Here is a 12,066-nt window from a genome sequence, read left to right as displayed (position 1 = left end):
CCCCATTTTTTTTCCGATCTAGTTTCCATCCAAGTAAATGATTACCAGTTGACCATGTTGCAATTCAAGTTGCTGTGACTACCAAGATGCCTTTGAGTCCCCAGTTCTCCTATCCAAAGAGCTAGAACAACATGCAACCCATTATATGCCAGTTCTAGGTTTTGTTTGGATTCTAGCATATTTTTCTCATTGGTAGGCATTGCTATCTAATGTATCTAAAGCTTCAACCCTGACTATGTGCTTTTCTATGCTTGTAGTCTGTTTGGATGGCAATTTTTTCTCTGAGGCTGGAGGTGTGGAATGCACCTTCATGTTAGCGACTGGGATGGAGGAGACCAGAGTGAGGGGAAACTGAAAAGAAGCACCCACGCCCCTGGTCCTCATCTGCCCTACGAAATCTTACGTTTTTGACCAGTTGGCTTTGCTAATGCTTTTTACCTATGCTGGGCAGTGTCGACAAAAAAGCAAAATGCCTTTTTGCCAATGCTAAACAGCTGCCTTCTTCAAGGAGTAGCTCGATAGCAACTGGTAGCACTTCAACTTAAGTATCTCTCCATTGAGCAGGCCAGTGAACCAAATTGGCTTTTGCTTGATTGAATTAAAATATGTATGCCAACAGTGAAAAGCATGTGCTTGAGATGGAAATAGGTCTATTTTCAGAACTCCTAAGCTGATACTTGGAGAAAATGGTTGAATTTCCAATATATATTTTAAACTGATATTTGAGTGATAAAAATCAAATGGTTTCGGGGAAACTCTTTACTAATATTAACTTGGTGATACGGGCTTTGCAACTATGGCTGTTATTGACCACCCAGGTAGGACATTCCACATTGACATAGCAATTTTTACATTACAGCCAGCAGATGTGCCTGATGCACCGAGGTGATCACTGCTGGTTATCATCCATGATTGCCACAAATGTAAACGTGTCCAATGTGGTTAAAATTGCATCTCTTATCAGTAGCTCAGGAGGATCTTCTTTCGGTTGATGAAACTCAATTTATAGCCGTCTAATGTTTTTGTACCTTTCTGCTAGATGCCGATAATCGCATTAAGGTGGCAAACCCAGTGGTGGAGATGGATGGGGATGAGATGACCCGTATCATCTGGGAGTTCATCAAGGAAAAGGTAATGTAGGGTAATGTGGATGCACGTTAAATTGCCCTCTCAGAAGTACAGAGTTCAGTTAGTGCAGTGATGTTGATGCAATCATCAGGTCTGTGATTTGATTGATGGTTGTCTGCAATGTACAAATTTCATGCGCCTAGGAAGCTTTCCCTAGCCCCTACTACATGCAGTATTTCCTTGGATAATAATGGTGTGCCAACATACCCTGGTGTTGTGCCTGGCCAGCGTTTGCTAAAACTGATCCTCTTATTGAATAGGCATTGCTGTGGAGTGCTTTATATTTAAGTGTTCTGCAGAAAACAGTCAAAACCAAAGTATGTTATGAAGCCGATGTGCAGAGCAGGTCGTCTGGCACTCCTTGATGCCACTTTGAGCGCAGTGTGGGAAAGGGATAATAACTTCTGGAGGGGGGCATATCCTAAACTTTGCTAGGGAAAGACCGGTTAGCATTGTGCATATGCGCTACTTCTTGTTTGCCCTATTCTTATTGGGTCCTCGAGTCACTATGGCTGGAGTTTGAGACTATGAAGTATATTAAGGAACTTGGATCTACTAGGCTGCTATAAGGCAGTAACCGAGAACCACCACGACCAAGTGCTGCTTCTACCAGAGGTTTGGTTGGTCTGCTTAATGATTTGTGGTGATTCTGGTGGATTTGGAGATTGAACTGCTCACACTCTGACAAAGGGCCTGCCATGTCCAAACTACGGTTGCCTGCGCACTGCAAAAAGTGCACATAAGACCACTGATATGCCAAGTTGCAGCATCAAATTACCCCTACCGGCCCTAAAGCCTTTTCCCCTAGGATTTGAACCTGTGACATTCAAATTGCACCCAGATGTTAGGGTTGGGTGCTCCCCTGATGTTAGGGTTGGGTGCATTGATCCCTTGCACTTTTATCGGAGTATGTGCATGTTGCTCATAAATGTTGGCGATAGCTGCATTAACTCACTGACCACACACCTGAAGTAAATGCATTTATGCACTGTTTTTTTTTTTTACTGGGATTCGACCCTCTTGCCTACTTGCTAAAACTGAGCTCTGCAGCAGGTATCTTAAGCCATTTAATTATCTGATGTGACCTGTAATTCCCATTCCAGATTTTGAGAAGTGTCGCAAAATGAGATTGACTGACCAGGAAACTTATGGTGTCAGTGCGCTTTACAAATTCAGAGATAAGATAAGTGGATGTTAAGCTCTTGCAGATCACTCTACGGTGTGCTGTTGTTTCCCTCATGCCTGTCCCTGTCTGGGTTGCATCTGTGCGCGAGGCCTGCTTCTGTATGGAGTGCCAGTGCTCTGGGCTAGCAGCGATGACCGTGGCGCAGTCACTTAGGGTGTCACAGGCCCATTTGGAGGCTGTTTGGCACAGCCGCTTCTTCAGGGTGGATTTTTAGGAATGAACTGATAGCCTTGTAACCCCTTCCGCGCTGATGACAAAGCCAGCTCGTCATGGGCGTTACCTGCGCTACGCGGATGACGAGCTGGCTTTGTCACAAACCGCGCGTTTTTCAAAAATCTGCGCACAGCGGGAAAGCGCGGTAGCGGGTAAGCAGCTTGAAGTCTTCTGGGAAATCCTAGTGGCCAAGTCTACAGTTGGTGTAGGCTTGGAAATCTGTCTTGACTTCGGTATCTGCATTGCTTGAGTGAAGGGTTTGATACGAATGCTGGGTCACTTGAATCCTTTGCAGCATTAGCAAGGCCTCCAGCTAATAACTTGGAGTGCTTTGGGCCGGTGTCTTGCTCGTAGCTGTTTGCTTCCTTGGTTAGAAGTCTTACCTAATGGTTCGAAACCTATTTAAACCCCAAGTGAAGTTGATGTGTATTTCGAATTTTTGTTCAAAACAATTTTTTGTTTGTTCTAGCTCATCCTGTCCAACGTAGCTGTTGAGCTTAAATACTATGATCTTGGGCTTCCATACCGAGACCAGACTAATGACCAGGTGACCATTGACTCTGCACTAGCAACCCAGAAATACAGCGTAGCTGTCAAATGTGCAACCATCACGCCTGATGAAGCCAGAGTTGAAGGTACAGCTCATTTATTCAGTAACGCAAGGAGGGGTGGGCAGGAAATGTTTGCCAGTGAATTTTCTAGCCTTTATGTTGCATCCTCTTCCTTCCCTTCCAGCTTCTCGCCACTACAACACCGACACCTTAAAGCAGTAAATGTGATACAACCACAGAACCAAATTGTCACCCATACGCCCAATTGCATGTTTAGTAAATGCAACGGTCTCCTGATAATGTGCATTAAAACGGTCACCTCATTTTTTTTTTTATGGCTCTTGCTATTGAGAGGTTTGTTTTTAGGTGTCTCTGGTTTAGGTTCCTTCACCAGCGTCCTTGATGCAGGTTAAGGAATGGGGTCCCTGATCATTGCAATACTTAGTCTGATGCTTGGTTGAACTAAGTGCGTTCACTTGCTGCCTGATTTCGTCAACTTCTCGGCTGTGAATATCTCTCACCAGTAATTCCTTCTTTATTGGTGTGTAGCTCTTTATGAAGGTAGCTCAGCTAGCAGAGATTTAAAGAGACTTGCAGAAGTTTGTCCTCTGGTGGCTTTGTCATCACTCCTTTTTATCAGGCTTGCAGCCACCCCAAACGCCTGGGTGGGACATTATTATTATTATTATTATTATTTTAATGTATTTAACTTATTTTACTTTTAAATATAACCAATACACAGCCAGGCATTCCTTTCACCAGGTTGGTTGGTGACGGGAGGTTGTATTTTCACACCATATAACATACAGTTTTTTTGAGGATTCCGCTATCTATGGAAGATATCATTATTACTAATGAGGCGGCCATAAAAGAACATTTTGGGTTTGTATGATTATACAAAGGCGAGTTATAGTGTAGATTCACAACTGTAAAGTCTTCCCATGTAATTCCCATGTAAATAAAGCTATCGGACTGCCCAGGATCCTCCTATTTAATTTAATTAGGGCAACAACAGCTTTCTAGCGGGACCCGTTGTATCCTCCCCAATAAAAATTCTTAAACCAGCTATCGCTTATAGATGTTACTAGAGGTCCCCATAGTTGGGCATAATTTCTTCTGCCTGTGCCCAGAACTATCTTAAAGAAAATATTGTCTGTGAGGGCCATTTCACCCCTCTGAATACCTATGAATCTCTGGTCGGGAACAAAACATTTACTTACCCCTTTTAAAATCCGAACCGCCAGAAATTGTGGCAGATCCCTTTCCCACTTAGCCCCCCTTTTATGGAACAAGCTTCCAACACAACTTCGAGGCATTATAGACCACATACTGTTCAAAATGGAACTTAAAACCTGTCTTGTTTTAAACATTTTCAATGCCGTGAATGATTTCCCTCCATTGCACCCGCTGCAGCGCCATGAGACCCTTCTGGGTGAACAAGTGCTATATGAATGTAAATCTTTCTTCCCCTTTTATCCCTCCATTAACCTTCTCACTCCAAGTAACTGACTAATATCCACCACTGAAATTACTTCATATTTCACCATATTAATTCGCCACCAATCCTTTGTAGGCTTCCTGAATAGCGTGCGTCAACAAGCGCTATATAAATTCAAACCTTTGTCCTCCTCTATCCTTCTGCTATCATTCCAAATCCAATTGACTGACTAACCTATCCACCACTTAAAATGTAACTTGCAGGACACACGAGCAAAGGAAATAAATGTTCCCTCATAGGAGCTTATCTCCCAGTTGCTAAAGAATGTCTTCTGGTTGAGCAACTTCTTTTTCATTCCCTCAGTTTTGGGCAGCTAGAGGTATAGAGTATCATTGGTTGCTTTTCTCTCCTTTATCAAATGATTGTATTGGATTTAGTTATGCGTTTCTATATGTTTAAGGACTCCATGTTCTTCTTGACATGAATTTTGGGGGGTTAGTTGAAGCACACACCTTGACGGCTGTATAGATCGAATATGATATAACAAGAACCCATCTAGTACTTCACCCCAGTGGCCTTTTAGTTTCCTTTTGCAGTAATATTTCGTTATACCTCAATGCAGTATTTAATGCAATTTATATTGGCAGTATTGGAACCAGTGTTGATTAGAAATGTATCAAAATTAATTCGGATATGAACATTAAATAAAATACTTTAAGTACATGAATTGTACAAAGTACATAATGTAAGCTATATAAAAAAATCTGAGCGTGTTCTATTTGTACAGAGTCTAGAAGATAAGATGGCGTTTAAAGAGATTAATATCCAAAACAAATCACCCAATTTCTACAAACAGTAAGGACATTAAAAGAGATCCTTGCCGTGCAATTCCTAATGTGGCCAATGTAAATCGTTCTTGATAGTTGCTATTCATAAATATGCTTTCCGATTGATCCCTTTGACAAATCTCCTATTTACAATGAACTAGCTTCAAACCAGTAAAACTACGGTCAAAACATTCAAGCCATGTTTGGCGCCTGAAGCATTCATACATTTTTTTTCTTGTTTTCAAATCAGAGTTTAAATTAAAGAAGATGTGGAAAAGTCCCAATGGTACAATCAGAAATATCCTGGGTGGAACCGTCTTCCGCGAGCCAATCATCTGTAAGAACATTCCACGTCTTGTTCCAGGTTGGACACAAGCTATAACGATTGGCAGACATGCATTTGGTGACCAGGTAATATGATTAGAAGTAAGAGTTGTGATTGAACATGTTGCAGTGAAAAGGTTTTGATATAAATGTATCTCAAAATTACAGTACAAAGCTACAGACTTTGTAGTGGACCGAGCTGGCACCTTCAAGATGGTTTTCACTCCAACTGATGGTACTGCAGCCAAGGAATGGGAGGTGTACAATTTTCCGGCAGGAGGTGTAGGGATGGGCATGTACAACACAGATGAGGTAAGTGTCTTGTGTTTGAGGGTGATTGTTAAACCCACGGCTCATCAGATAACTTGAGAGCTTATTTGGTTGTGTTCTAGCACCAATTGTTTTGTGGGGTGTAGTTGTTAATCTTTGTACTGACTGTCCTGTTTCACATGGTGTTGGTTAACATTAATATGTATCTATATGTGTGTGTCTATGTATCTCAGGGGGAAAAGATAGATAATTGGAGAACTCGCGGGGAGGGATTGAGCGAGTAGAATACCAAATTTAAATGTTCTAGTGAATGACTTTGTTAAACTTCAGTTTTCTTCTGGTTGACTTATCCTGTCTATTTGCAGTCAATCTCTGGCTTTGCACACAGCTGCTTCCAGTATGCAATTCAAAAGCAATGGCCTCTCTACATGAGCACTAAGAATACCATTCTGAAGGCTTACGATGGGCGTTTTAAAGACATCTTCCAAGAAATTTATGAGAAGTAAGTTTAGCTACCTACATAATTCTTTGTGAATATAACAGATTCCATTGCCATGAGGGTTCCTGGTTCAGCAACGTGCATGCATGACCTCTGATAAATGTACGGTTAGCGTTATCTTGTGAAAAGTTAACTTGGCAACCATTGATTGTTGCTACTAACTCTTTGGTATTCTCTTACAGACACTAAATGGTAACCTAGTACTCGTTCTTGCCTAATAATCCATTACCTCACTAATCAACAGTATTCTCCTGTTGCCACAGTCACTTCATTGGTAATCCGCAATGGCGATTTTAATTGTGAAGCAATGCACTTGCGTCTCAATCAGTCCTCCATCACTTTTTGGTTATCTCTGCGCCAGCTCTTACTGTAACCACTGTTCACCTCAAACACTCATGGGACTATTTTCATCCAGATAGAATTTTATGTTCTACTCCAGTCTTCTTCCCTCGCCACACTAAGCTGCCTGTAGCCGTCTTATGAGGTCTCTTACCTCCCTGCCCTTTCAACAGCTTTTCTACTCATCCTCATTTGTGCCCTGCCTTTTGTCGCGTACACACATCTACACTGCCCACTTAACCACACACTAAGACCCCTGTTCAGTTCACAGGCTCAACAACCTAAAACTCCCACCTCAATTCTTTGTACTCCTGCTGGGGAACTTGGGAACCCCAGTTTTCTCTTGGTGTATATCCTGGGTGGCTACTAGAGAACTGCTTTGCTTACCAGCACAGATCTGAATTGGTAACTAATGACCTTTGTGTCCTTGCCCCTACCTATAGCTTGCCTCTATATTACTTTGTGCAATTTGGCTTTGTCGGCTTAGTCACCCACCCGCCCCCTGCCAATCTTTTGCCTTTATTTACTAATGTCTGCTGTCTGAAATTTCACCAAAATCTACTATACCTTCTTCGGTTCAATGTCTCCGGTTGTACAGAATATGTGCCTGTAACCTGACTTTTTCCTTTGTGGTTCTGACCATCACCGCCTCTTGTTACTCTGGAAATAAGCCAGTCATGTTTGTTACTCCAAGTTGATCCCTTCCTCGTTGGGTTTGACTTCCGTTCTCTTGTTGCATGTAGACTTCTTGCATTTTTCCCATTGAAGACTGGACAGGTCTTCTGTACTAAAGACCACTCATCCTGGTGGTCACACCCCAGGTTCAGGCCTCCAGCCACATCCTATGGTAAACCTGTTCACCACTAAAAGAAATTCATGAATGAAGCCAGTTCCATGGTCTGTTTATTGGCCTCTTAAGATTTGCAACCCTTACTAAAGACTTATCTCCCACATCATTCGATGGCTGTAACTAACTCCTTTCCCACCTGTTGGACTAGTAGGTGGCAGAATTGAAGCTTCACCCAGCCTACGTCTACTGGATCCCTCACTCCCTTGCAGCTTCCATTCTCACTCTATTGCTTAAACTATTATTCCGGTGCAAGAGAATGAAATGCACTGGATCCCTTAATCTGCACTTGAATCTACGTTTGGATTCCTTCTTTCATGGTCCTGCAGGGTTTCTGCCAGTGGTGCTGGAAGTTATACACCATGTTTCTTACCAAAAAGTTAGATAGGTCTGGTTGTCTTTTGAGACCAGCTTTACTCTAGCATAGATGGATTAAGGGCATTCTGTCGACCTCTTGCATACCCAACCCTCTTACATATATATAAGCGCTCCTTCTCAGGAATGGCGCCTAGGATTTGGAACTCGCTCCCTCCTGAAACCAGGCTCATCTCCTCCACTCTTCGCTTTAAGAAAGAAGTTAAAGCTATCCTCATGGCTAAATACACTTGAACTGATACTTTTGATCCTTTAAGACTTTGCGTCGATTTATACTACCTGTCTGATCCCTTTGCACATGTGTTTTACTTGTATTATTGTCCTACCTGTTTGTTCATGCTACCTCTTATTTGTACTACTTGCATTGATGACCTACCTTCTTAACTATGCTCCCTCGTGTACCCACCCTACCACTCACTTAACCCTTGCCTTGTTAAGCGCTCTGTTATCTGAAAAGATCTTGTTCGCGCTATATAAAACTTTCAAAATAAAATAAATACAGTCCACCCCACCATTTTGTTGCTAGTCCTGATATTTTGTCTAGCATACACATTTGTATACCTACAGATTAAACCAGTGGAGTCTTAACTATCCAAATATGGATGTAACTACCTAAGCCTGAAACATTAAACAGTATATGCTCTAGTCTGGCGGAAGGGGGTGGAGGGAGCAAAGAATGGTGGAAAGAATCACAGCAGAAGTCCTTATCCTGCACTGCTGATCTACTCTTGCCACAAACTTTACTTTAGACCAAATTTAAAGAAATTGGCGTATTCGATAATGTACCTGGTGCTACTTGGCCACTAAAACCACTTCTTTAACACATACATATTAAACTACTCACCAATGCCCTATTTGTCTCCCATAGAATGCAACCATAAACTTAGACCTTCTGTACCCCACTTGCAGCCCTGCCAAGTATTTATTTATTTATTTATTTATTCAAAGTTTTATATAGCGCGAACAAGATCTTTACAGATATCAGAGCGCTTCACAGAGATAGGGGTAGGGGCAACAGGACTGAACAGAAATAGTGGGAGCAGTATAATAGTCACTAACATAATAGGATAACAGTAATGTACAGAAAACATATCGATATACAATCAGGTAACAAGTAATATAAGACGGCGCAAGTCATTGATCCCGCTACAGTAGATTTCAGGTAAACTTTGGATGTATGGATGGCTTATACCAATTACCACGCATCAGGTGTTAGACTAACTAATGTCAGTGTGGTGGTCCCCATCACCGCACTGAAATGCATGATCACACATTTATAGTGCCTCCGCTGTCTGCCAGAGCTCTGCTATTTGACACCTCCGGACTACGCACAGCTTAGCTGGCAGTGCCATGTCCTTGCGGGCAGGCAACTGTGTTTAACCTGATATTGCGGAAATTTCACTGACGTTACGGCAGGATCACAAGAGTCTTCACTTGCATGTTTTCATTTGCCCAACAACCAGTGGCATAGACGGGCCTGGCTGGCTGCCTGCGAGTACGGGACTGTTTGTTAGATGGCCTGAGTCTGCAGTTGCAGGCAGCCCGCGCCATGCAGCCCAGTTTTAAATGATTCAGAGAGCGACTTTCGCCTGACAGTGTGGTGATGCGGCGTGGCTCAGCTGCCTAACCATCACCTGGATTGCGGTGCTGCCTGGGGTGATGCCGGGGAAGTCATTGACTGGCCTGTAGTACCGTCAGTATATTGCTATATTTGCATAACAATAGGTAAACTACATATCGTCTGGTGCATGTAATGTTATTAGTGATGTTAAACATGCGGCTGTTATTGTAACACAAGTATGTTTTCTCTATTTTTAGCCTGCATATTGAGCAGTGACCGCATTTGTAGGAACACTTATTGTTTGGTCAGCCAGCAACTGCGTGATGTGCTTGTGAAGCTGGGGCTAATCATTCCTTAAAGTGTTAAACCTTTCCGAAATGTGGCTTTCGCTTTGTCATTTAGGTGTTGTGCCAGGATGTTATCTTCTCTAAGCAGATGCCAGTGTTTGTTTAGTATCCTCCTTATGTCGCCTGTATTGCTGCCATATGGAAGAATAGGGTTAATCTCTTGTTTCTTTTGTGCCAGTGTTTTAGATCTTTCAAGATTACTCACTCGTTTAGTTGCTTTCTTGATTTATTTCTTTATCATAACCTCCGATTGAAAATCTGTCTCATATTTGTCAGTTCTAACAAATTCCTCAGTGGTACAATTTCTTCTTTCTCTGACCATTTCCCCATAGGGTATGGCTTGTATTTGATGTTTGGGGTGAGCACTTTTTGCCTGTAATAAAGCATTGCACAATGTTTCTTTACTATACGTTCTACTCATTATTTTCGATTCATGAATATACAATTCCATATTCAAAAATTTTATTTTAAGAGTATCATAGTGAATGACATATTGTAAGGATTGTCATTCAAATATCGTGCAAAATCATGTAGTTGTCTCAAAGAACCAGTCCATAGCATAGGAATATCATCTATGAATCTCCCTCAATGTATGTATTGTGACCACTGGGAGTTCAACCTGCCCCAGACCCTCTCCTCCTCAAACCAAGTCTAGTCACAAAATTAAGGTGATGGGAACTGTGCTTTGATAGGGAATTACTACTCCCGATTATTTTATATATTTGTATTGTAGGTACATGTGCCCTGATGAAGTTAGCTGTGACTTTAAACCGTTATAGATTAATTATTTGTTGGCATATGGGCTATGACAAAGATATCGGAATAAAGAACATCTGAAACCGCGACCTCAGCCTACTTTCTGTGTGCTTGGAGAAAATTGTTTTATAACTTGTGGACTCTGTCCTTTTGGGAGGGACGACTGGCTTTCTCTCTTCCTGGAGCACCAGATGAAATTTTATTTGAATTGAATATTTCATTTGCAGATCATTTTGGATAAGGAGTAGAGTGCGCTTGGTTTACCCAGCCAGTGTTTTTGTTTGTATTACGCAAGAACTAGCAATCCTATGACTTTGATTATTTCGACACAAACCAAGTCCATGTTCTGAAAGTTGCCTAGAACTCATTTCAATTTGTGAATATTTAGTCTTGTCCTTCAGACTACATACCCCTTTAATTAGCCAGTTGTGCTTGGTTAGCCCACCTCTGTGCGTGGGTGCCTCTTGGGACCCTCATAACTATCTACTTTCCGCACTGTACTCCGTCATGGTCCTTTATGAACGAAGAGTGATCTTTCCAAAGTAAAAATACTACAAATGAAACCTTGTTTGCTGAAGCTATTGGATTTTTAGAGTTTGGCTTTTATGGCATATTAAATGCAGTGCTTGTAGAAGTGGTCATCAGCTATGTCTAAACTGCCTCCTTCTAATATTCTTAATCCAGTTTCAAATGGGTCATTGTGCATATCCCACTTTAGGGCTTGAAAACTTTGCTTAGTTTAACTTCTCACAAGGGCGTCTACCAGACTCTTTCGATGCCATTGCTCTAATGTGGCTATACACTGAAGAGCAAGGACTTGAATGGTAGATTGGGTTGGACGATGCTGGAAGGTGATTAGGGGGTGGGGGGGTCAAGGTGGAGGCCAGGGTTGATCAGTCCTGGGGAAGAAATGCAGTAGTTGCATGTAAGATCAGCTGAGGCAATGTAGTTCATGAAGTCCTTTTAGCTAAAGATATGGATTAGTTCCAAGGAGTGTACTCCTGTCACACCCCAGTCTCATTAATGGCCCAAGTTTGCATTATTTCACTTCAAAATGAGAAGGGTGATGTGACGGATGCAGTTAGTAGACGATTGTTGGCTCTATATGGCGGGAACTGTACTGTGTCAAGTACCGCTAGCAGTACAGGAAGGCGTTGGGAGAGAGCAAGAATGGTTGATGTCATCGAATTGTCTGCAGTGCAATGTCGGGAAAACAGAGGTTGTGTTGTTCGGCCAAGCAACAACACACTGGTCCTCTGACTGGTGGCCTCTGGAACTTGGTCCTGTTCCTACCCCCAAGGTTAAGGTCAAGAACCTGGGAGTTATGTTTGACCAACAACTCATTTTTAAGGACCATGTCAATCAAGTAGCCGGCACCTGTTTCCGGGCTATAGGGATGCTCAGA

At 42.2% G+C, this 12,066-nt stretch overlaps 1 protein-coding gene across 1 annotated transcript in view; it reads left to right on the top strand.

The window, feature by feature from the left end:
• IDH2 (isocitrate dehydrogenase (NADP(+)) 2) overlaps window positions 1-12,066 on the top strand; it is a 43,636-nt gene that overhangs the window by 15,533 nt on the left and 16,037 nt on the right. The window contains exons 2-6 of the mRNA XM_078683243.1: window positions 1,040-1,131; window positions 2,997-3,162; window positions 5,594-5,754; window positions 5,836-5,979; window positions 6,303-6,439. Of these exons, the coding sequence (XP_078539369.1) occupies window positions 1,040-1,131; window positions 2,997-3,162; window positions 5,594-5,754; window positions 5,836-5,979; window positions 6,303-6,439 (700 nt within the window). The remainder of the gene's footprint in view (window positions 1-1,039; window positions 1,132-2,996; window positions 3,163-5,593; window positions 5,755-5,835; window positions 5,980-6,302; window positions 6,440-12,066) is intronic.

This window comes from Lissotriton helveticus, chromosome 3_1, assembly GCF_964261635.1.
Source record: "Lissotriton helveticus chromosome 3_1, aLisHel1.1, whole genome shotgun sequence".
NCBI classification, from domain to species: domain Eukaryota; kingdom Metazoa; phylum Chordata; class Amphibia; order Caudata; family Salamandridae; genus Lissotriton; species Lissotriton helveticus.
This window is presented reverse-complemented; position numbering and strand designations above follow the sequence as displayed.